We start from the raw sequence: 26,241 nt of genomic DNA on the forward strand, positions 1-26,241 counted from the left end.
GAAAGTTACGTATTTTCGTCTGTATTTGCAAAATATCGCAGCAAATCTATTTTTATCCTTCAAGATCATTGATCAGTATAATCGAGAGTCCGGACTACGCCGATCCGTATGACCGAGAGTCTTCTGCATTAAGTATTTATTAATCAAGCATTATTAGGAAAACTAGGTATTTTTGTTGAAAAAAACGGAACATATGGCATCACAAAATTTAATTCCTAGATTGTCGTAAAAACTTAATAAAATACACGAAATATTAAAAAATTATGACCCCCGGTGAAGTGCGCCCCCCCTAGCATTTGACTCACGAGCCGCCACTGCCGAATCCTGGAAGTCGAGGGGCTGGGATCGAGGAAATTTTTCCATCCCTCCCCCCGCCGCATTTCAGGCCTCTTCAGGGGTTGGTTCGCCCTGAAAATAATTCAGAGACCCCGATGAAAGAAAAACACCGGCAGGGATACACCCAAGTATACCCTTTTCACCCCCTCCCCCCAGAGCTTAAGGGTGGGCAGCCATGGGTCACTCAAGGCAAGCAATCGCCTGGCTTGCATCTCCCCATGCCTCTCTTGTCGACGCTAGGTCCTCGCACCCCCACTCACAGCGAACTATAATTCTTCGGTGTCATCACAAATTGCGGAATAGGAACACCACAAAGAAAGTTCTTTTGACAGCGGCCACTTCAATGCTCTATATCCAAAATTATTGATTGCTGAAACACACTAATTCGTAAGCTAAACCAAAATCATCATATAAGCATTAATGACATGAATTTACATGACTACCTACTTAATATGATCACTTTTTCGAAAATATCACGTTATCAACCATTTCACACACCATAAGCAGGCTTCAAAACTTGATGTAGAGAGAATTAAATTAAATCATAATCAACAAATACCTACAAACAAAGTCTAGAAACGAATATCGCGAGAGGGTACCCACACAGCACACTCAAAATTTATACCGTATAAAAGTTGCATAAATGGATAGGTATAATATGCAAATAATATTCCGTCGATTATGCACATAATATGCGAATAATATGCACATAATATTTAAATATTATGCCGCCGTAAACTATTACTATAATATTGACATAATATGTATATTATTACATTGTTAGTAACATTTCATCGTTAATTATGATTCATATAAGAATCATAAATCAGCAGCCACCCAGCAAACTCAAAAATCCTATTCAGTATAAAAGTTGCATAAATGGATAGGCATAATATGCAAATAATATTCCGTCGATTATGCACATAATATGCGAATAATATGCACATTATATTTAAATATTATGCCGCCGTAAACTATTAATAATATTGACATTGTATGCATATTATTTCGTTGTTAGTAACATTTTATCATTAATTATGATTCTTATAAGAATCATTAATTAACGGCCACCCAGCAAACTCAAAATCTATTCAGTATAAAAGTTGCATAAATGGATAGGCATAATATGCAAATAATATTCCGTCGATTATGCACATAATATGCGAATAATATGCACATTATATTTAAATATTATGCCGCCGTAAACTATTAATAATATTGACATAATATGTATATTATTTCGTTGTTAGTAACATTTCATCGTTAATTATGATTCTTATAAGAATCATTAATTAACGGCCACCCAGCAAACTCAAAACTCTTTTCAGTATAAAAGTTGCATAAATGGATACGCATAAAATGCACATAATATTCCGTCGATCTTGTTCATAAAATTCGAATAATATGCACATAATATTTAAATATTATGCCATCGTAAACTGTGATTGTATCCGTAAAAATCGATGATCATACATCCTCTGTATCAAAAAATGTGAAAAATTATGTTTTAATATATCACTAACAATTTCGTATCGTTCGCAGAATACTCCGCAATTATTATTATTGTTTTATTTTCCACACCGGCATACTCCGGTCTGGCGAGGTAGGCAGCTTGGTAGCCATCAAGAACCCAAGAACCTTGGTAGCCATATTGCCGTTGCGTCACGTTGCGTCGTTGTTAGCATTGTTAGCAGTTGTTAGTCATTGTTAGTTGTTGCCGTAGCCATATTGCCGTAGTTGGGTGAATTGAACGTATATTGAAAAATCTAAGATTAATGAGGAAAAGATGGGTTTAAGGAGCTATTTTATGTCACAGTACTATTCTGGTGACGCATATACGATAAGGAATAATAAACTTCATGGTATGAAGAACAGGACCCCAGTCAACACAGGAGTCGTGATGAGGTCATATAAGAGGTCGTACGTGAGACCTCTTTTAGACTCGACTCTAGGAGGTCTTAAAGAGGTCTTCACGGCTCATGCTGTGTGACTCTTGTTCGACTCGACTAGTAGTAGGTCTAAAGGTCTGGTTACACGGATATTTACACGTACAAGTTAATGTACGAGTGCATTTCCCAAATAATGAGGGTGAACTTGCCTCTGAACGTAAGACATTAAAAAAAATAGAGGACGTATAATGTCTTTGAGATATACTAAATTGAGGAGACATTTATAGACCAAAGATTGGACCAATGGATTATAAAGTACATTTTTTTCTTAATTCTCCACCATTCCAACGGTGTGGGTATATTTCTCCTGTATTCTTATTTCCCCTGTAACTTCGTAATTCCGCGCGGAATAAATTTAAAATGGCGGTATTGCGAAAATACGAACGGAAAGTTACACCATAGTTACACAATCGGCCCCCTTGTGGTAGACCACAGAAACGACACATTCAGTTGTTAGTTGGCGTGGGCGCGTGGGTTTCCTTGTGATTCGGTGTGTTTGTTTTGCGACTCGGCTTCTTGTATTATTTGACCTCTGCTTCGTTTGGACTTTGCTCTCCTGTTTTGACCTCCGCACCTGATTGAACTACCCTAACGGAACCTTTATTGACTTCGCGCGTAATTTGGACCTCTCTCTCCCGTTTTCGACCCTCGCACCGCTTTGGACATTCCGCTCAGTGAATCTATTTTGACCCTGCCTCCTTCGGACTTTCTTTGATTTTCACCCTGCCTGAATCGGACTATTGCATCGTTTTACTTGCCCGATTTTTCTGGGTCTGTTTTGACATTTGGTGGACTTGAGTGTCGTCGTAGGACGCGTGCGTGCCCGGACATCGTCTTGAATTTCCGAGGTCAGTTTGGTTCGTATGCATTCCTTTTGCACAATTTATAATAATGAGTTCGCAATGAAATATATTTACGTGACTAATTTTTTTCTCGCCCTGCTGTTGAACCCTTCACGGAATCGGGACATGTTTTGGATCATCCTTCTTTGCTCTTCCTTTGGATTCCTAAAAAAATATTATCACCATACCTTCTTTGGACCGCTCTACTGATCCGGCTTTGTTTCGACCCGTTTTTCCTGGGATCGGCTTGTTTTATCGGATTTATTCCCAGCAGCTGGATTAATGAAGTAGAAGGAGTCTACAGGTGGCCAAGAAATGTGTCATCGAGGACTGCTGTTTCTCGTCAGCTTGAGCCTGATGCTACCTGGCATAAAGATACCTATGATAGAATACTAGGGCCTTATGGTATGATAATACAAAATGTTTTCTAATGGTGGACAGATTTGAGAGGAAGTGAAACTAAATTCATTCTTTCACTCCAGATACCGAGGAGCAAGCACGAAAAGTGGAGAGCAGAATGGCTCAGGTTAGCACTGAGGATGAGGATCATATACTCTGGGCAACCCAAGGGAACAAAGGGAAGAGGCAGAGAAAAAGGAAACATTTTGATGATATGGTGGAACTTGGAAGTGAAGGTAGGAATATGTTCCATCATGAATACTGGATGGTTCCTCATCCACTGAGGATTGGATATTCTTGGTGGATAAGGATCTACTGCTCCTCAGCCTCAATAGGAGTTATCTTTTATTTGTCGATTTTTGTAGCTCATTGTTTATGGTATTCAGGCTTTTGGTTTTGCAATCAATTAATTTCATAGTATTAGGCAACAGTTTCGCCGTGCTAAGCTGCTGGTTTCGTCAGGCTTTCAAGAACAACAAAAGTTGTTTGTTGTTCTTAAAAGCCTGACGAAAGAGTAATTGTTCTCCAAATATGTTCTTTTATTCTAGGTGATGATCTTTTAGATAAGTTGCCCCCTCCACCTGTGGGATTGTCTCGTGGAGAACACACTAAAGGCATTCAAAGGCCTCAGTGCAGTGGAAGCATTAAAAAATCATCAAATACTATGAAGTCGGGCATCATTGAAAATGGTTGGTTTTCTCAATAATGTATGGACAAAGTTTGTGTTGAAGGAATTTAAATAGTCCCAATAATGATGCCTTACCTTTGCCTTCCAGAAGTTCATGAAAATTGTGCATCTAAAAGTGGACCAAGTTCGGTCAAAATTAATGTGGAAACGAATGGTAGGAAATATATTAATGATGGATGATAATGGATTATGTAATTTGTCATTCAGAAGGTGATTTGCAGAAAGAGGTTATATTTGGCATTGAATTGCTATTTTTGTTTTCAGGTCTTGGTGGTGACAATCAAGAAGGACCTCTGCCTTCTCCTATAGAGACAGATGACGTTGGAGGAGGTATTTTTACTTCAAATCTTGGTTTTAATATGTCTTTATCAATCAGTTTAATCCCTGCATTGCATACTATATTTCAGAATATAACATTGCAGCTCTAATGAAAAGAGAATTTGCAAATTTGCATGCCAGATTAGATAATATGGAAAGGAAGAATGAGACGCTAAGTAATAAGCTTGACTTTGTGCTGGCATTCCTTCAAAATGAAGGATTAGAGAGTTATTCTGGTGCCCAAATGTCGAGCACATTAGATGCTCTGCCAACTTTTCCATTAAAGTCAGTCAGAGAAATTACAACTTTTGAGGGAAAACTACTGAGTGATGAGCAAGCCCGGAAACAGTTGGTGAGCCATATCTTCAATTGATTCATATTTCTTAAGATGTGAAATATATTGTTTCTATGCAAGGTTTTCATTGTAGTAATGAGCCATGAATTTTAAACATTTTCCTGAAATAATAAGCATTATGAATTTTAAACATTTTCCTGAAATAATAAGCATTGTGAATTCCTTAGGAACTGGGTATGATGATCCAATACATTCTAATTGAGATCTTTCTTGCACTTCGCAGAAGCTGAAAGTAAAACTCATTGGAGGAGCAAGTGGAGATGCCCACCTGAGGAGGGTGTTGTCGACCCTCCTGACTAATGAGTTAGCATATCAACTGACGTGGACTGGTCCACAGCATGGGAGCAAGAAAGGAGGGTGCTCCCAAGATACCATGTCTTTAAGAACTACTAAGTTTGCAGATACATTGATTGGTATGAATAAGTTTTCCTCCTGAATGGTATTTAGGTGGCTTATGAAGTCTACTTAATCATTTCCTCAGCCTTATAGTTATTTTCTATCACCCTTATGATGAATATATTTTCCAGCTGCTGTAATGGAGTCCCATTGTTCAAGCAACATTGCCAGCTTGGAGAGAGTAGCCAAGCAGTGGCTGCAGCATGCAGGAGACCGTTTGAAGTATGCCGAAAAAAAAAATGTTCCTGCTGTTTAGTTGTTGATATTGTTCCCATTTCGTGTCCAATAAAAAATTGTTCATGCCTGTAAAGTGAATTATATGTCTACTTATGACTTCCCATGCTTCCTTCCATTAGTGGTTTAGTTGCCTTTATTGTCAGTTCGTTTTATAATTTCAGGTGATTTATTAACAGGATGAGGAATGCATTTGTTAATCCAGCCTCTGCCAGCTTAACATCTAGGTAATTGATACTATTTGCCAAGGAACCAAAACCTTGGGAGATTGGTTGATGGCTGTCTACTTTTTTAACTGGAAACTTTTCTCTAAATGGTTATTTCTATTGAGTAGGTTAATGTTTTGGTATTTTTATACCTCTCCCTAGTGTGTTTGAATGTGTAGCTACTCTATTTCCTTTTTAATAACAAAGAAGATTGGTTTCTTTCACTGCTTTTTTCCAGTAATATTCATGGTCAGTAAGTTTTAGAACAACGGAATTACTATATTATTAACAGACGGTACTGTGGTCTCCCGGGGGTTATATAGGCAACCCGGCGTATTATGAATCGATTTTAGCGCCATCTTTCGGTATAATTAAGCGATGATAGATCGTAGTTCTACCATCAATCAACAGATGGCGCCCCCTTCGCAGCTACGGTCTTATAGGAGTCTTACGGGACCTCATGCAGGAGGTCTTTAGGAGTCTTACGTGACATCCTTCATGACTCTTGTATGATTGCATAAGACCTCATAAAGACCTCCTCATGAGGCATTTGAGACTGTGTCATAAGACTCATACAAATTTGTATGAGCTCTTTAAGACTTCACATAGGACTCATGTGTGTTGACTGGGGACTTTATTTAAAATCAAAGTAAGTACACGTGAGTCGTTGTCGTTTGTCATAGGGTTTGCAAGCAAATCTGAAATTATTACGCTCCTAATTTTGAGAGTTATTCCCAGTTTTTAATTACCTAAATGTATATATTATGACGGTACTTTTTCAGTCAGAGTCCCAGCTTGAAAAGTGAAGGAAGGCTATTCCAAGGAAAGACGAAGTTATGGCACTTAGGTACTGATCCAGGTTGTGAGCTGCACTTTCGCCCTGAAGATATCACATACTTGATGATATATGCATATAATTATTTTAATTTGTGATTATTAGTGACAATATGATCTTTATTGTTTCTGAGTGTATTTTCAAGAACGGCTTGCTTACATCGTTTGCGTGATTGCTCGCCACAACTCTATGACTTACAGAGACAATTATGCGATAAGAAGACCTTTTTGTGGTTTGGAATCACATTTTGGACCATTTATAATACATTCGTTAAGAAAAGACCGTAGATGTTCAACCATGCGGATGTCATGGAAGGAATCATCGCGAGTGTTGTGATAGTGAATTCGTGTGACATACTTTGTGCTTTTTAATCTCAATTTCATGAGTAACGATTATGGAAGGGTGAATGTTTGCCTTTAGATGTCATTTACATGTTATTTCAACCAAATTTGCGATGATATAGGACTCCTAACTGAATGTTTGAAAATTTGTGATACAACGCTGAAGGTAGGAGGATTGTGCCCTGTTTTAGTGCAATGTACCTATGGTGTCTCTAGATGAATGATTTATTAAATTTCTCCTTGTTTCCAGAAATCACTTTTTATTTATGTAATTTTCGAATATAATGTAACTGCATATTATCACACATCAACGGTATAAAATGTGCATAAAAGGTACGTAGATATGGTATATATGTGCATAATATGCAACTATATGGCAGCCCACATCAATGGTATAAATCATGCATAATATGCGCATATATTTTAGGCCACATCCATGGTATAAATTTAGCATAATATGTACATAAAAGGTGCATATATATGGGTATAATATGCGCATATATATAGCCACATCAATGGTATAAATTGTGCATAATATGTACATAAAAGGAGCATATAAATGGTATATATGGGTATAATATGTGCATATATATAGCCACATCAACGGTATAAATTGTGCATAAAATGTACATAATATGTGCATATAAATGGTATAATGTCCTCATAAATTGCGATATATGCGCATAATATGCGGAATATATGCACTGATGGAATGGCATAATATTTGCATATATACGGAATATATGAGGACATTATACCATTTATATGCACCTTTTATGTACATAAAAGGTGCATATATTCCGTATATATGCAAATATTATGCCATTCCATCAGTGCATATATTCCGCATATTATGCGCATATATCGCAATTTATGAGGACATTATACCATTTATATGCACATATTATGCACGTTTTATACCATTGTGGTGGCATAATATTCGCATAATATTTGAATATTATGTGCATATTATTCACTTTGTGCTGTGTGGGTAAGATCTAACCAGAATACAGTCAATAGATGTTTTCATAACGAACAAAACTTTCGAAATGAAGAGACGAAATTTCATTGGCCGATTGCAAATATCCATGATTGGTCAATGGTAGAGACAGAGGACGCACGCATATTTCCTATTTATTATTAAAGATACCAACTGAGTGACATTATACAAGTTATGAAATAATTTTTCACGCAATAACTTTTATTAATCAAAACTATCTTATAAAACCATAGCGTTAGTTCAGGCGGTTCAGGCGCACACTTGCCAAGCGCTGACGCTGGTGTCGCCCGCTGTCAACAGTTTGCCCGTCCAGTGCCTTCACTGTGGGTTGTGTTATGTGGTTGGTGGGTTCACATGTGTGACCGTGGATTAGGTTGTTTTGGCCGGTTACTTGTTGGTGAACGGACTTGTTTCCTTGTCGTCGCCTAAGTTGCACTAATTAAATGACAGTTACCTTTATTTTCACTCTGCTAGTGAAAATTGTATCACGTATTCCATGAACGATGGCCATGCTCGCCGAGCCTCGTAGAAAAACGAAATGGACACTAAATCCCCGTGGCAAACTGTGGAGTGAAGGTGTGATGTGGTTCTCATGTTTTATCATAATCGTGTTAAAATGTGTGGTTGTTAAGTTTAATATTGGTGATATTTTAATTTATCTCAGAGGATTTTCGAAATTAAGTGAATTTATTGAGCCAATACTCTTCATACGAGCCTTATATTATCATTATTCCTGTTCGATAATAATGAGTTGTCTTGTATTTGAAATTGCTCTGGAATATGCAATTCGAGTGCATTGCTTGAAGCGTCAATTGCTAGTGAATATTTGGCTTTATTTTAATGATTGTGCGCATAAGCTCCCGAAGAATTTGATATCTATGCCCTTAATTTAACATCTTCTAGACCCTAACAACTACGGAAAGAAGCTTTTGGAGAAGATGGGATGGAAGGAGGGGAAAGGTCTGGGAGCTAATGAGCAAGGAAGGACGTCTCATATTAACGTTCAGGTGAAGGGAGACAACACAGGTGAGTGTTGATGCATGTATAAGTTCATTTTGCAGTGGATGTCGTTGCCAATCAAGTGTCGACCGTGTTAATATCAAATTGATCATAATATCCTCATAAACCAGCTGCTTTGGATGATGATTTTTAAAATGTTTGATGTGTTATCTCTTCGTTAATAATCTGGAAGTGAATGTTGGGACATCATCCGTAGAATCATGGGCTGTAGGCTAAGGTAACGGTAATATTAAATTTCTGCTACTTCTTATGTTATATAGTATATTAATGTGAATAAGTAAAATGTGTAGAATGTTCTGGGAGAATGTAAAATTATATGATAATTAGTTTTCAGGTTTCAACAGTTTAACATAGTAATTTCCTTTTCATAGTTAATTTTTACTGTTGTTACATAGCAATTAAGCCTGTACTCCCTGTCAACTTCCTCAAAGTAAAAATCCTCAACCTTAGCAAAATGAAATGTGATTTTTGATGGCATGCCGACGTGTATAAATTAGGGTAGTATTTAAGGGTTTTATAATGGAAATGGAAATACAATTATATTTCCTACCTAGAAAACTGTTTACTCAATGCTCAAATATATATCGAAGTATCATTTGATTCTGATGCAAGTTGTTGGGCTGACAATCAGAAAATAGAATCAAGTCTGATTTTGTTATGGCTTGGTGAAAAAATTACTTATTTACGAATCAAAATCCTGGAATAATGGCTCAACTTCAGTTACTGGGCTTGAATAGCTATTGTTTTTGGATGAAAATTATTTGGTAGTTTCTTTCACTAGGGAAATATCTCACTCAGATTTCTTAGAGAAATGAATTTTTGAGAATTAAGACTTGTGGGTCATTCCATGTCAGTCCATCCAGGCATGACACCCACCGACTCAGATTTTGATGAAACTTGCCAATTTTCATCCTTCCATGTAGGAATGAAACAGTGTAAAATATTTCTTGGCTATCTCTAATAGCTTTTTTTCACGACCATTTGAAGTTTGGGTGAAACTGCAGTTTCTCAATGAATGCGGTCTCCAGAGGCACTTGTACCTCTAGAGGGAAATAATTTGTCTCATCCATAGTTTTCATCCGATTCTCATGAAAATTTGCAGGTTTACTATAGAAGTCATGAGGATTCCAAATACTAATTGAAAAATATCCCAAGGGATATTGGAAATTCTCTAAACTCATACGTCTCATAAGATTTTAGAAAATTTTGCGTCAAAAATATGATTCTATAAAACATCAAATTTTGACCTGAGGCAATATCTGAATCAAGCTAAATTATTTTTTCTAATATTCCTTAAGGTATGAACCACCACCTGTAAAAATAAAATTCATGGCTTTTTGCTTGCTTTGTTGTTAAAAAAAAATTTATGTAAAAAAATCCCTTTTCACGACTCTGGTAGTCAGTGTTGGGGCCTCCTTCAAGTATGATGAAATGCTTGTGTTAACTGTTTTCTATATGTAAGCAAATATTTACAACATGAATCTAGTACATAATAAGTTCAAAAATTAAAACATTTTTAATGTGCAGGTTGTTTTTCTCCCGATAAGAAAAATATATTTTTGAAATAGAATATTTTAAGGAATTCATAGCACTTACTCATCATTGCTGGGGATAACTTGATTGTTGCTTTATAAAACATATCAAAATACAGGATATATGTCGATACAAGTTAACTTTATTGTAACTCCATTTTGTATTGACAAAAAACTTCACGAATGTGTTTGATCAAAAAGGTTTGCAAAGTACTGGATAAAGATTTCCTTCCAGAGCATGATTCAGAAGTTCTTGATAAATATGTGCTAGTTGGGTTAGTAAAAGATAAACTGGTGACAGCAGGCTGTTGGGGGAAGATAATTCAGCTACTAACACTAGCTCCGACTTCATAGAGTAGGAAAAAAGTAGCCACCGAATTTAATGTTAGTGAATATACAATTCAGCAAGCTAGGGAACTTCTATGAATGAAAGGCATCATAGCCATATGAGATCCAAGGAGGGGCAAAAACAGAACAAACTGCAGTGGGCTTAGTTCAGTCATTTTACCAAAATGACAAGTATTCACGCCTTATGCGAGGAATGCAAGATAAGATATGTGTGTCCAAAAATGTCCACAAGCAAAAGAGCTTACTTCTAAGTAACTTAAATGAGCTGTATGCAGCTTTTAAATTTGAATTCCCACATGTAAAAATAGGCTTTTCAAAATTCTGTCTGATGCAACCTAAATGGTGCGTGTTGGCAGGCTCCTCTGGAACCCATACTGTATGTCTCTGTGCTATCCATCAGAATGCATCACTTCTTCTCCACGTATGCTCAATAGAGGAGACCTCCAGCGACCTATTTGATTACTTGGTATGTTCCAAAGATAACAGGGGTTGAATGTTACGGCACTGTTTAGAATTTATGTCTGACAAACTACTGAAGGAACATCTGAAAAGTAAATTTGAGGAATGGGTGCCTAAAAATGAAGTGACATACAGTGCATGGGTGACAACAGATGGAACCCAACAAATTAGGTTAACAGTGACTCTGGATGAACACATCAATAGTCTGGTGAACAACCTGGAAAAACTTCTCCCACATTCCTTCATAGCCAAACCACGGGCGAGATACATAAAAGAACTAAAAAATAACCTACAGGCAGATGAAGCCATTGTTTTGCTGGATTTCAGTGAAAAATACCATTATGTGACAAGATGAGGTTCTGGGTCATCACTGAATCAGGATGGTTGTTCCCTACATCCAGCGGTAATTTATGCTCGTGGACAGCTGCAGAAAGATCTCTTTGTGTCAAGTTTGTGTGTATTTTCTGATGATTTAGAACATGATGTAGCTTTCGTAATTGAAACTCAAAAATAGTCACTCAGTTTTTAAAGGAAAAGTTCCCTGAAGTAAAGAAAGTGCGAAATTTCAGTGATGGTTATGCCAATATAAGAACTGTAAAAACTTAATAAACCTGTGCCATCATCACCTGGACTTTGACTTGCATGCTTCTTGGTCATTTTTTGTAACTAGTCATGGGAAATCTCCGTGTGAAGGGATAGGCGGAACAGTTAAGCACATTCTTTCTAGAGAAAGCCTTCAGCGGGATCTGGGTAACACAATGACTTCCATTGAAAAGGTGTTTGAGTTCTGCAAGTGCAAAGTGGATAAAATTTCATTTTACGTTTTAAAAAAGAAACAATTATCAATGAATCGGCAAAAATTAGAAACTCGCTGGTGCCATGCAAAAACAATCCCAGGTACTCACAGCTACCATTCTGTTTTACCAATTTCAAATAACATTATTGCGACAAAAAAAATTAGCTTTGATACCACATACAGTTCTGTCCACAATAGGGTGGTCTCCTATTATTTTTTTATTGACTAAATCGAAAGATTATCACTACTGGAGTACGTATTTCATGCGTTTAGATTTTTTATGACGATATCTATTTTTCGCGATAAAATAAAAAGTGAAAATTTTCAAGTTCAAGAAAACACGACGGCTAAGTATAAATGCCGGAAAACTCCGTGTGACGTCGTTCTGGTTCCCACTGCCGCAAGTAAGGTGACCTTGGGGCGAGGCTTTGAGCGTTGATACGACGCATGATGCTAGCAGGTAGCAGAGTACCCTGCTAGCAGATAGCGCTTGGCTTAAATAAGAATTATTAATACCTTATCAAACGAAGAAAACTTTCCGACGTTAGCCAGTTTCAATAGGTGATTATTAAGACATGTTTCCCTGAGCTCTGTGCCTAATGCATGCATTGGTAATCTCAGACGATGTAAAACTCCTATCTACTCGTTTAGAAACTAGGTCCCTGTGACGTCACTTGGAGTGGCATCGCATGGGCACCAATCTGGCCTTTTTCAAATGAGGATAAAATTGACCATTGCCATTTGTCTAAACCGGTATTTCTGAAACCAAATAATTTGTGTATTATGAATACACTAATGGTGGGTAACGAATCACAATCAATGCCTTTCGTTTTCTTTGATGAAGGAAACTACCCTATTGCTTTATAAAGTCAAGTTGGGAAGAAATTATGACAAAAATTTGTACTTATTCTTTTGTGGCCTGCTTGTACTACAATCACTGGTGTTTTAGGCTAGTTATGTCAAAGGATGTTGATCAATGTGATATAAAAGTGAAATTCTTGCATCCTTATGGGCCTGCAAGATCATTTTACTTGCCAAAAGAGAAAGAAGATATTTGCCATGTTCCTATAAATAATGTCATTTGTAATGTGGAAACTCCTACCCAAGAGGCTCAGGACGAATGTATTACTTTTTGGAGAAAGACATTGAACCTGTGAACCAGTGGCTGTTGGATTTAAAAGGAAAACTTGGAATTACCACTACTGGGAAAAAATGTAACTCTAGTGTCAACTGAAATATACTAACTAACTAAGGCCTAAGGGTTAACTATATATATGTCTAACTGAGGCCTATCTCTGAGGTTTCTCAGAGATAGGCCTTAGTGAAGACCTTGGATTCTATGCTATTTAACCACAAACTGATGCACAGACAAAAGTGACTATAAATTGTGATTGTTGATTTATAAGTTGTGCGACATTAATGAAGTAAAACACATTTATGAAGTTTTTTGTCAATACAAAATGGAGTTACAATAAATTAACTTGTATCGACATATATCCTGTATTTTGATATGTTTTATAAAGCAGCAATCAAGTTATCCCCAGCAATGATGAGTAAGTGCTATGAATTCCTTAAAATATTCTATTTCAAAAATATATTTTTCTTATCGGGAGAAAAACAACCTGCACATTAAAAATGTTTTAATTTTTGAACTTATTATGTACTAGATTCATGTTGTAAATATTTGCTTACATATAGAAAACAGTTAACACAAGCATTTCATCATACTTGAAGGAGGCCCCAACACTGACTACCAGAGTCGTGAAAAGGGATTTTTTTTACATAAATTTTTTTTTAACAACAAAGCAAGCAAAAAGCCATGAATTTTATTTTTACAGGTGGTGGTTCATACCTTAAGGAATATTAGAAAAAATAATTTAGCTTGATTCAGATATTGCCTCAGGTCAAAATTTGATGTTTTATAGAATCATATTTTTGACGCAAAATTTTCTAAAATCTTATGAGACGTATGAGTTTAGAGAATTTCCAATATCCCTTGGGATATTTTTCAATTAGTATTTGGAATCCTCATGACTTCTATAGTAAACCTGCAAATTTTCATGAGAATCGGATGAAAACTATGGATGAGACAAATTATTTCCCTCTAGAGGTACAAGTGCCTCTGGAGACCGCATTCATTGAGAAACTGCAGTTTCACCCAAACTTCAAATGGTCGTGAAAAAAAAGCTATTAGAGATAGCCAAGAAATATTTTACACTGTTTCATTCCTACATGGAAGGATGAAAATTGGCAAGTTTCATCAAAATCCGAGTCGGTGGGTGTCATGCCTGGATGAACTGACATGGAATGACCCTTGTGTATTCTTGAGAAGTAAGACTTTCAGTGAGATTTCAGCCATGATTAATGTGTTCAGAATACTAAGTTGCAACTGAATTATAATAGTCCTAAATAGTATGACTTCTCTCGCAATCTTGGAGAATAGAGCAGTTGTAATCCCATTCAGAATAGCAGTCTATTATCCCACTTCCAGTTCGGATCAGAAGTGATGTATTTCACCGACTTCACCTATTTAAATAATGGTTAAGACATGAGTTTATGGGTAGCTGTCTGCATAGTCACTCATATACATGTATGTATAGACACATGACTTCATTGTACTAGAAATCCAATTCCGGGTCAGACAAGAAATTATATGCATCAGCTCAGAACTCCAACAATGGGGTGGTTTCCTATTATTTTTTTATTGCCTTAATCGAAAGATTATTACTCCTGGAGTACGTATTTCACGCTTTTAGATTTTTAAATGACAATATCTATTTTTCGTGATTAAATGAAAAGTGAAAATTTTCAAGCGCGCGAAAACGCGACGCTCAAGTATGAATGCTGGGAAATATCTCCGTACGTTGTATTTCTGGTTCCCCCTCCCGCCCGGTGAGGTGACCTTGAGGCGAGGCTTAGCGCTGATACGACGCAGGCTGCTAGCGGCTAGCCTAGTACCTTGCTGAATGGTAGCGCTTGGCTTAAAAAAGGTTTATTAATACCTTATCAAACGAAGAAATCTTTCCGACCTTAGCCAGTTTTAGTAGGTGATTATTAAGACATGTTTCCCTGAGCTCTGTGCCTCATGCATGCATTGGTAACCTCAGACGATGTATAACTCCTATCCTCTCGTGTAGAAACTAGGTCCCTGTGACGTCACGTGGAGTGGAATCGCATGGGCGCCAATCTGGCCTTTTTCAAATGAGGATAAAATTTGACCCTTGCCATTCGTCTAAACCAGTATTTCAAAAACTAAATAATTTGTGTATTATGAATACAGTAATGGTGGGTAACGAATCGCAATCAATGCCTTTCGTTTTCTTTGATGAAAGAAACTACCCTATTATGTACTATTATTAACCATTTTTTGACTCCTGACGGTCTTAGGTTGCTAGTAGGTATTTAAAACCAGATATGAAATTCCCATGTAAACCATAAATGGCTAAGGGAATATTTACATTAATTCCAATATGCTTAAAAATTGACTCATTGTATATCTAATCATGGTGACATGATGCCTTTGTTTTCTGTATGGGAGTTTCCCTCCGACTAACATAAGTCAGTAATGTCGTAGCATTCTGTTTAGCCTATCATAGGTTTTACCTCAACTGCACCACCGATGTCTTCGAGCATCTATTATTTGGCCCTTCACAATTTGGTGAATGAAATACAGTAGACTCCCGATTATCCTAATGGGCTAATGATGGGGAGGGACGGCACGAATAATCGGAAAACACGGATAACCCAAACATCAAATCCAATGTCTTGTAATGATCATAATTTACGTAAAACAAACAATATATTATTATTTATGCCATTATTCTGCTTTATTAGCGTGCTTCCCGGACTCAATGAGAGCTTTCTTAGCCAGTTCGCGATCTTTTTAGCGGCAATAACATGGTTGTACTCGTATTATTAATGCTCCATGTAAGGCCTGGTTTCAAAAACCACACTATCGTAGCTGTGTGATCGCAGATACAGAAAAGTGATTTGCACAAACGCTTCAAAACAACTGCTCGACGTCGGAAACTACATCGTCAGGCACCACGCCACGCAGTCGCGTCTCGCACAAGTTGCCCGGGTTGCAACTGCTGCCGGACGTGTATCCGTGATCACGGAGTGCGTTCGCGCACTGCTAGGCTTGGAAAACACGAACTCGGTGATCCCTTGAATGCAGCTAGCGCGCGATCGCTTCCGTTTTACGAACGGGATTCTGACGGAAATGATAAGCCTGGTGTATCCTAGCATTAATGCAGTAATTCCCATAATTTTGGGTCCAATTTTATTTTTTTATAAGATCGCGGGAAAAATTGAGCGAGAGTTAAAATCATGCACGGATAATCCGCAACCCGGATAAACCGCAGCCGGATAATCGGGAGTCTGCTGTATACTACAGATTTGTACGAGGTCAAATGTGGCCTGTTGGCACGGCAATTACTGGTTTTTATGGATTCACAGCATCAAAGGATGTTAACTAATGCGACCTGAAAGTGAAATCTATTCATAATTACGTACAAGCAAAATCATTTTACTAGCCTAAGGAAAATTATGGTATCTGTTATTTTCTTTTAAGTGCAAATAATTATTGTTGATGTGGAAACTCCTAACACAAATGGGATTGGAAGAATACATTGATTCTGAAGGAAAAACCTGCAAATATATGAATCTTCTGTCATTGGATTTAAAAGGAAAAGTTAGAATTCTCATACATAAGAAAATATTACAGAACTATATATGTAGTACTTATAAAAAATACCTCACGTGTTGTGTTATTTAACTCTCCGGGATCCGCACCAATTGGAGTAAAAGTCGAACTCGCATAGTCGCAAATTGGCGGCATGAAAAACATCACTCCTTTGCTCCTGATGTAATATTTTGTGACTAGTATTTGATAATATTAAGCTATAACAATACTTGAAAAACTCACTCATGTAAAGGAACATTTTATTGAACACAAGAAAATAATACACCGGTTTGCAATCCGAATCTGGGATCTAAGAAAATAGTGCCTTCATCTTTGGGAACATTTATTGCTCAAATCATTTATTATTATTTATTAAACTACATATTTATTATTTGATTGCTCAGCCATTTCAAAGATTTTACTAAAGTTGGGTATGGTCTAAGGTATTGTTTCCACTACTTTGTCATTGGCCCTGTGGGGCTCCCAACCTTTTTCTCAGTCCAAGGGGGAGATTATCTAGGGTTGACCATTACAGTATTATATCTTCGAAGTGAATTATTTTTTCATACCTTAGGTTTGTAATGAATAGTTTTTTTTGCAGTTCATGTACAGCTTTAAATGATATTCTAGCATCAGTATAAAACTTCCCATTAAAGAAATCGTATTTTAGTCATGACCATCCAAATGGTGTCCTCTTCAAAAAATGGCAGAAATTAATTTTGATGTGCAGGATATTTTTTGGAATTAAATTCTGAATAAACTTAGGGGGTTACTGAAATTTTAGGGTAGATTGTGTTTACGTTCTACATTTTTTCCCGTAGATTCCAAATGCATGTCCAAGTCTCAAGTCTGAAATCAGTCATTAACAATATAAAATTGAAAATCGCTTACTCTTCAGAATTGGTTTGGTTTGACAGAATAGAAGGGATTACACTGTCAAATATTTTGTCTCATTTATAAAGCAATGGGTGTAAGAAAGGCTCTCACCAAATTTTACCACTGAGCGCAGAATAATTTCGCCCCTAGAGCAGTTTGAAGTTTTAACTTGAATTCCGCGCCAAAAACGTATTTCTCGGGCTACGCCATGTTGATGATGTGTGAACCTCATGATATCTGCATTGCTTGCATAAGGAGTGCATTGTCGTATACGTTATTTCGAGTATAAGTAAATACTGGATAAAACGGAGAATTTTAAATGAGTGGGAGGAAACCTTATGTATATTGTTGTGTGCTGAGATGTGAATTTACTTCTCGTTAAATGCCAGGAAAGTATTTTTTGTTGTGCGAAGCGACCCAGACCGGGGAAGGCGGTGGTGTGACGCTGCACGGAGACTGCATATTCCTTCAGAAATAGGCTGTTATAGAATGTGTGAGGGCCATTTTAATGTAAATCTCTTCTGCTTCTCAAAGAGATTTAGTTTCCATTACTCCTTTGGTTGTCTTTGACCACACATCGCAAAAATTTTGTGTGTGCTTAAATATATACGCTTTCAACGGGAAATTTCACTTTTTAATTGCAAATATATCATTCTACCTCAATTTATGTTGGATATAATGATTATTTCGCGTGCATTTACTGCATATTTGCCCTGGTGTTCACTCTTTGTTTCTATCTTGCGCATTAAAAGCCAACCACTACAATGGAAAGGATCTTCGACCCTAACCTGGTAATGTGTCAAATAGTACAAACTAATACATGATAATCTCAAATTTGTACTCCAGGAACACTACGATATCGAATTACTCACAATAAACAGTAAGAAGCACATTTGACTCCCGGTGCCTCCAGGTCTATAAGTAGAAGAGCAAGTAGTAAATAATAACTTTTCTTTCTTTTTTAACTTTTCTAATCTTACAGCAAAACAGAGAAACCAAAGGCAAATGCGTACTGAATGAATACTAGCAAATAGTTTGAACTATCATTAATCGAAAAAGAATAATTGACAAATACTAAATTATAATGTGTGACCCCTTTCGCCAGACTTCAAACTGTACGTTAATGCTAACGTCAGGATTTTGTCCACCATTTTTCTCTTAATTTTGAAAATCGCATCGGCAATAATAAAACCATAGTATCAAATATAGCGAAATTACGATTATAAATAACCTGTTAATAATCAGAAAAAGGAGCAGAAAAAATTATGAGAGACCTCAAGTAAAAATTTCTCCCTTGAAACTTGACTGAAACTGGGCTGAAACTACCTTGAAACTCACTGCCTTGCTTCTATGCTGAAACTGCATTGAAATTGAAACAAACCAGTGGAGTTTGGAAGAGGGATGGCAGTGCAGTAGCAGTGCAATTAAGAACCTCAGCTACTCCAATGAAACTCCCTTGGCTGACTAAACTGAAACTCCCTTGGCCACTAACTAGACTGAAACTCCCTTGGCTACCAGCTAGACTGAAACTCCCTTGGCCAGCTAGACTGAAACTCCATTGGATAGCTAGGCTGAAAGTCCCTTGTATGCCAGGCTGAAACTCCCTTGTTTGGCTGAATACATTTCCCCTACCAAATCCATTAAAATTCCCTTGTCAAATCATATGAAACACAGTAAATAACAACTTGCGCAACCCAGCCAACAGTGGATGATCACATAACAGAGTTCTCCCACAATTTTACATGCATTATAAGAGAGAAAGGGTGGATAGGTGATTGCGATCAACAATAGTTATTATAACTGCAATGACCACAACATTTTTCAAGACACAATTTATTAGAACATGAAAATACATCAATAAATTAATAACTATTAAAAGCACATACAAAAATATTCCAAATCAAAGAAGTCATGGAAGTTAGATGCTCCTGAAAAAGAGAAGAAACATGACTGATGAGAGTCACAAACGACTTAACTCAAAATCAAATTAGCAAAATTGCACATGAAAAACTCTCCTTTACTTGGCTAATTAGTTATATGGTGCATTAATGTGAACCATTCAAATTATAGAAAGCAAAACTTAAATTATCACTGAGGAAGCATGCGCTTTGCATCATAGTTAAATGAAAAACGAAGCGATGACTCGTTACTTAGGCTATGTGTGAACTCCAAACGAAAACCACGTAAGATTCCAAAACATTCAGCAGTAACTAATAAGTATAAGCAGTAAATATACATTGCACTATAGCGAAACATACCCGCATTCCTTATTTCTTCGAAAGCCCGCTCGAGCTCACTGGGTCCGGTCCTCCGCAAGATGACTAACGGACGGCGCGGCATTGATGACCGGTCGGTGTATTATCCTCCTCGTCCGGGGTATCCATGAGGCAGGAAAAGTGGACGGCAGTCGCCAACGCGTTGAAAGAAGAATTCGTTATTGGCTGCATGACCCCCGAAAAAGGAGCTTGAAATCCTTAAACGTGCCTGGATTAAAACACGAATTCAATGTCAATGTTCTCATGGCTAAACATGGAAGGAATAAACATGCCATCAGAGAAGTTAAAACGCTTACCTCCAATTATGACTGCAGTCACCACCACCGACCTCGTTCTCCCCTTCACCTTAATTTCGATTAATTCTTGCCGTTAACAACTGTCGAAGTACCGGGAAAATATTTATGCCATCAATCTTTGCATGCCAAAACCCACGCTCACCACTCGTCTTTCGCTCCTTGCAACTTGAGAGAAATAACGGCAACCGACAGCTTGACGCGCGGGAAAAGATATACGTGTTGCCAAAAGCTAAATTAAAAAAATACATTGCCGCTGAAAACAGGGGTCGCGTATAAGTCCGGTAGAAGGGTTCCGTATGTTGGCAAAACTTACGGTGGGTAGCACACGCGCAGCAAGGGAGAAGCAGTTCAAATTCATGAGGGAGAGGGGATACCCAAATGCTGCAGCAGCTCAGTGGCAGGGCAGTAAAGGCATACGGCAAGGGAGATTCAGTGGAGTTATTAAGTTGGCCTGGCCTATGAACCTACCGTCCAGTTCAGTGTCAGTGGAGCTCATGTGCAGCAAGGGAAAAGCAGTTCAAATTCATGAGGGAGAGGGGATACCCAAATGCTGTAGCAGCTCTGTGGCAGGGCAGTAAAGACATTCGGCAAGAGAGATGCAGTGGAGCCATAAATTCGACCTGGCCTGAGGCTATTGTCCAGTCCAGTATCAGTGGAGCACACATACAGCAAGGGAGAAGCAGTTCAAATTCAATGGACTTGCAAGGGAGAATGGCATCAGAGTTTCAGTTGAGTGCTCTTTTTCTTGTTGAGGACAAGGCAGTGCAGTGCAGTGATAAGGTTGTTTCAAGGCAGTTTGAGCGCATTCAGTGGAGTTTCAGCCCAGAATCAGCTCTGTTTCAAGGGGGAAATTTTTACTTGAGACAGTCCCGACCCCTCAATCTTCACTATCCCAGCTCAAAGCATTGCTCACTAGGCCGCCGCCGCGGCGACCCGAGTTCCAGCCGTCACATGACAAAAATCATATAATAATTACTTTAACCACTAAGGGTAAAAACCGGTGCAAGTATGCAGTAAATGCTCACGAAATAATCATTACACCCTACATAAATAGAAGCGGAATGATAAATTTGCAGTACAAAATAATTTATCCCTTTGTGTGCATGCATATAATCACAAGCGGAATGTAAGCGGAGTGCAGCAGATAACTACGAAAGGAGTATAGGATACTAAATTTACTTGAGAAGCAGAAGTGGTGCCACAAACTTTGTCCTAAAACTTTTGAAAGTGACTGTACGTGTAACTCTGATGTAAATATAAGTGAACTTACGGATATTTTCATGAAAAATCCCCATCTCTGAGTTACTCTTTCATTTTGATGACAATTGTTTACCATTTTTCATAGTACGAAACTGACTTGAATATTTATCAGGAACATAAGTGGGCTAAAGCGAGACATCTGCTTTAAAAAAATGGTGTTCCAACGAAATTTGAATGCTAATCTTAAAAGAAACGGAGAGAATCCTGAATTTCCTTCCTTCAGAGGGCAAGAAAACAGCCATAGCCATAGCACATTTGTTCATTTATTTCACAATTTGCACCCGGAAACTAAAAACCAGTAATGAATAAAGGATTTTGTGATGGTAAGTCCACAAATTAAAACATCCACGATAATTGCTGTGATTACTGTCTCTTTCAAAGGTGTAAACATTTCATCTTAAGAAGTTTCATTTCAATGAAATGATTCTTTTTTAGACAAAAAATTGTCCAGAGTCCCTGTTAATAATGTCAGTACACTTCTGGTATCTGCCAGAACAAAATTAACATTGTGTTTCGCCATGACGATAAACTTTTGGCCACTATTTCTACGAACGCAGTGTGTTCACGGCTTCTTCAAGCATTACTCTCGCGACATTCATGAGGTTCACACGTCACGCGGCGTCAGCCAATAGAAATACGTTTCGCGCCGTGGGCGTGGCCGAAGCTCCTAGCGGACTTTCAAAGCTACTTATCTCGGTTAAAAATCGAATTTGAGCTCTAAAATTTTGCATGTGTGTTTTTCATTCATATCTTTTTGGTTTTAAATAACGAAAACCAATTTTTAATTTTGAGTGTTCCCTCCTATTGATAAGACATATCTGGAGGGGTTGCCCTGTATATCCGTGAGAATATTGCAGTCAACATAATAGCTCTTTCTGATTCTTCCTTGAATGATAGGGAGGAATTCATACTGACGGTGCTAGCTGGTTCATTGAACTGCATTCGCTTTGGAGTGGCCTACTGTCCACCCAAAAACCGTATACCATACAAATTAGTAGATAATTTCGCGAGGCATGCAGCAGCCTATCACCAAGCTATACGCATGGGGGATTTCAACTTCCCCATTAATAAACCGGACACTTCCCCCCCTGCATTCCTCAGAGCCTTAAAGGACCGAGGACTCTCTACCATGTCACGTGAACCTACTTTCCACACTGCCACTTCTCACAATACATCGGACCTCTTCATCACCAACAATCTGCACCTAGTAGAAAGATTCGGTCAAACTCTAGCCCTCGGACTATCAAGACACGATATAATTTTTTGTTCCTTCCCATTGTCAACGCCCCCACCTCCTCCAAAAAGGTTACCTTCTGAGATATTAAGGCCATTTGCATCGACTCTACTGTCAGAAACCTGCCTCAACAGACTGGGATCCATCTCCCACCTAGAGGGCCCCAATAAAAATGCAGAGACCATGACTAGCATGAATCAAGAGGTCTTCGAAAAACATGCCCCAGTCTGTTCTGAGACCGTTGAAAGGCCCGTGCTCCATGGATCGATTCTACCATTCGTGAGGAGATGAAGCTCTGGGACCAGTTATACCAGGACTTCATAGGAGATAAAAAGAGTTCAAATTGGGATCAGTATTGCAAAACAAGAAACGCAACCAAGCCAAGAATCCGTAATGCCAAAAACAAACATTTCATTAATCGTATCCGTGATGAGAACACCTCGGGCGTGCTCTTGAAGGTCATAAAGGACCAGGGAGGTGCAAAAAATCCTTGCCACACATCCCTAGTCTCTCCCCTGACGGGTTGCTCAATAGCTTTGTGTCAGCCCCTACTCTGCCCCCCCTGGGATGACATGATTCTCCCCTTACCATCTCGGGTCCCGGTGAACCTTATTTCATGTTTATTCCTATCGGGAATAAAGACATTCAGTCCACTCTTTCTGCCATGCAATCTAAAATGCCTGGGCCTGATGGGATTACTATACAGATGATCCGTCTCCTGCTTCCGGTCATTGGTCGCTCAATGGTGGAGTTGCAGAATGGCTGCCTCCTTCATTCTACACATGCAAGTGTTTGGAAGAGATCGGCCATCATTCCACTCCCCAAGGTTGCCCATCCCACCGAATGCCATCATTGCCGACCCATTACCATTGGTAATCTACTAGGAAAAATCCTGGAATGCCCAATTCTTAAAGCATTCTATGTGGGCTCGATTTTCATGAATGTCGTCAGAATCGGCCGACAAAATAAGAAAGAAAAATTTTGAGTGGTTTTCTTGCCATAACTTCCGTTCAGGTGCTGCTATTTACAAACGGCGCACATGGATCAAAAGAGGGAAGCTTGCTGAAGATCGGAAGACTCGGAAGTGGATATTAGTCACGTTCGGAGGCGGAGAAAGGCCGACCAGCAAAGCAGGTCAATTGACGTGCTCCGTATCTCGGCTTGGATGGAACCATCTCAATTGACGTGCTCCGTGCTGAATGTGTTAAACAGGTTTCCCGCTACGTCAAAGAAAATGGACTCCTTAGCGACTAGCGATGTGCCTTTTGCCCACATTACTCCACACACGTGGCTCTGATTGGGGTCCTTGACCCCATCCACAAGGCCATGGAGAAAAGGCATCTGGTGGCTGCTGTCGCATTGGATTTGGAGAAGGATTTCAACTCAGTTCCCCATGAGACCCTTCTAGATACCCTGGTGGCTTCAGGCTTCAGCCCTGGTGTGTTGGACTGGTTTAGGGACTTTCTTACCGGGCAAATGGTCACTTTGCAGGTACCAGGAATCCCTTCTTACGACTGGCGTGTAATCCATAGGGGCATCCCTCAGGGGTCATGCCTTTCCCCCATGCTCTTTTCCCTCTACATTAATGATGTAACGAGGCTCTAGACCACAGGGAATGTCATGCTTTATGCTGACGACATTTTATACTACCGAGAATCAGAAAACTCAAATGTCGAAATAGTGGTTTCACAGGTTAGTGATGACCTTCATTTAGTTTGGGAATGGCTACACCTCAGGGGCTGGAAGGTCAACGTTGGGAAATGTGTGGGGACATTTTTTGGCCATAAAAGGTTTGTTAATAAACTCTCTAAACACAATTCTAAAAATGTTGTAAAACAGTGACCCTATACCTTATTCGGACCTCATAAAATACCTTGGAATCGAGATTGACAACCAATTATCTGGGAATAGACAAGTATCAATGGTAATATCACGCGTCCATTGGGGACTCCGAAGACTACATGGTATGCACTTCAGCCCACCCAGCAAAATAAAATTCCTCCTTGTGAAGTCCCTACTACAGCCCATCATTGACTGTTGCTTAGTGCCCTGTTCGGACCTCAGTGGGAGAGAGCTACAGAGGCTTCAAGTGGTGCAAAATGCCTGCATGCGGTACGCCTTCCACTCGGGTGCCTGGGACCATCTGACCCCCCTTTACGCTCGTGATGGGTGGCTGAAAATCAAGGAGCGTCGAACACTTGCAGTGCTGCAAACCGGGTGGAAAATTTGGAAACACCGTGTTGGTATGGTATTTTGAGGAGGCGACCGACAGCTTAGGTCATTTGCGCCATGAGGGAAGGGTATGGAAGGAAGGGTGGAGAGAAGCCCGGCGTCGGCATTAGCCTGCTCTTAACGAAAGGCGCCGAGGGGACCACGGCTTAACGTCCCATCCGACGGACGGTGTGTTGCGCTTGAAATGTCCTCCACACAACATTCAAGCAGGGATCGGGCAATCTTTGAAAATTCTCTGCCGCTGCCGGGATTTGAACCCGAGCCCGCTGGGTGGGAAGCCAACACTCTAGCCACCACACCAACCCGATCCCCTACACAACCCGAACACCGTGTTCCATCCTTCATCCACAACAGCATGGCTCTGCTCAGCGATATCCACACATGGAACAGGCAGCATGGAGGAAACAAATGTCTGGTCCCAATCCATAGGCCCTCGCGTGTGGCGGGATCACTTATTATATGCACCTTTGCCCGCTCATTTAACGCCGCCCTCTAGGATGACCAGAGACACGACTGGTCAAGGACGAAAGTGATCCGACTGCTGGCAAAAAAATACAATGTGGCCTAGCTACACAATAATATAAATTATCTACCATCATGTTAATTTTTTACTGATGACTGTATTCCTTCATTTTTGTAACTATAACCTTGTAAAGATAGCCCTGGTCCAGAGGAAGAGGGGGCCGGATTGTAGTCTCATCTGTGCCAGGTAAAAGAACTAAATAAAATCAAATCAAGTATCAAAATTATAAGGTTGCCAAAAAAATCACCCCAAAAATCTAGTTCTTGGCATTTCAAGGAATTTGTCCCACAATTATTCCTAGTTGGTAAAAAAATCGAAAGTTTGTTACATAAGAAAAGCATTATTTATTTTCAAAAAATTGGTTTTTCAAAAGCATAAGTACATATGCCAAAAATCATCCATAAAATCTTATTTCCTAGAGTGGAAGACATTTTCCCTGAGACATTTGAAAAACATTGATATTAACAAATAGTTTAAATTCCATGAGGCTCCCATGTTAATTATATGTAGTTGATCTATCTCGAGACCAAATCGACTTTTTAGAGTTTGAGATTTTCCCTCCCATTGAACTTTTTTTAGTTTAACCACCAAAAATTTTAGATCCGCAACCCTTACAGTTTTGGCTGGAGATTTGTATAATCACCCAATCCATGAATTAGTTTCTAGCTTTAGTATATGTAATATTACAATAAATATTATTTGATGAACTGTTTCAGGTGCAATATGAAAGAGCTAACGTATCATCAACATTTTCTTTAGACCAAGTCATTTTGGCATTGTGTTTCCTAATACTTAAAGAGTATTTT

The 26,241-nt window shown here is 38.7% G+C and overlaps 2 protein-coding genes across 2 annotated transcripts in view; both read left to right on the forward strand.

Moving 5' to 3' along the window:
- The first annotated feature begins 3,398 nt into the window (after positions 1-3,398).
- LOC124171636 lies at positions 3,399-5,598 on the forward strand. The gene is made up of 8 exons (XM_046550839.1): positions 3,399-3,532; positions 3,610-3,762; positions 4,075-4,215; positions 4,303-4,368; positions 4,479-4,544; positions 4,622-4,884; positions 5,111-5,300; positions 5,415-5,598. Exons 2-8 carry the CDS (start codon positions 3,645-3,647, stop codon positions 5,537-5,539), a joined length of 969 nt encoding a protein of 322 aa, XP_046406795.1. The 5' UTR covers positions 3,399-3,532; positions 3,610-3,644; the 3' UTR covers positions 5,540-5,598.
- Positions 5,599-8,183: 2,585 nt separating this feature from the next.
- Positions 8,184-26,241, forward strand: part of LOC124170911 (protein PXR1-like) — a 29,662-nt gene continuing 11,604 nt past the window's right edge. The window contains exons 1-2 of the mRNA XM_046549960.1: positions 8,184-8,475; positions 8,803-8,925. Coding sequence (XP_046405916.1) covers positions 8,403-8,475; positions 8,803-8,925 — 196 coding nt within the window. The 5' untranslated portion in view covers positions 8,184-8,402. The remainder of the gene's footprint in view (positions 8,476-8,802; positions 8,926-26,241) is intronic.

This window comes from Ischnura elegans, chromosome X (genome assembly GCF_921293095.1).
Source record: "Ischnura elegans chromosome X, ioIscEleg1.1, whole genome shotgun sequence".
Lineage (NCBI taxonomy): Eukaryota > Metazoa > Arthropoda > Insecta > Odonata > Coenagrionidae > Ischnura > Ischnura elegans.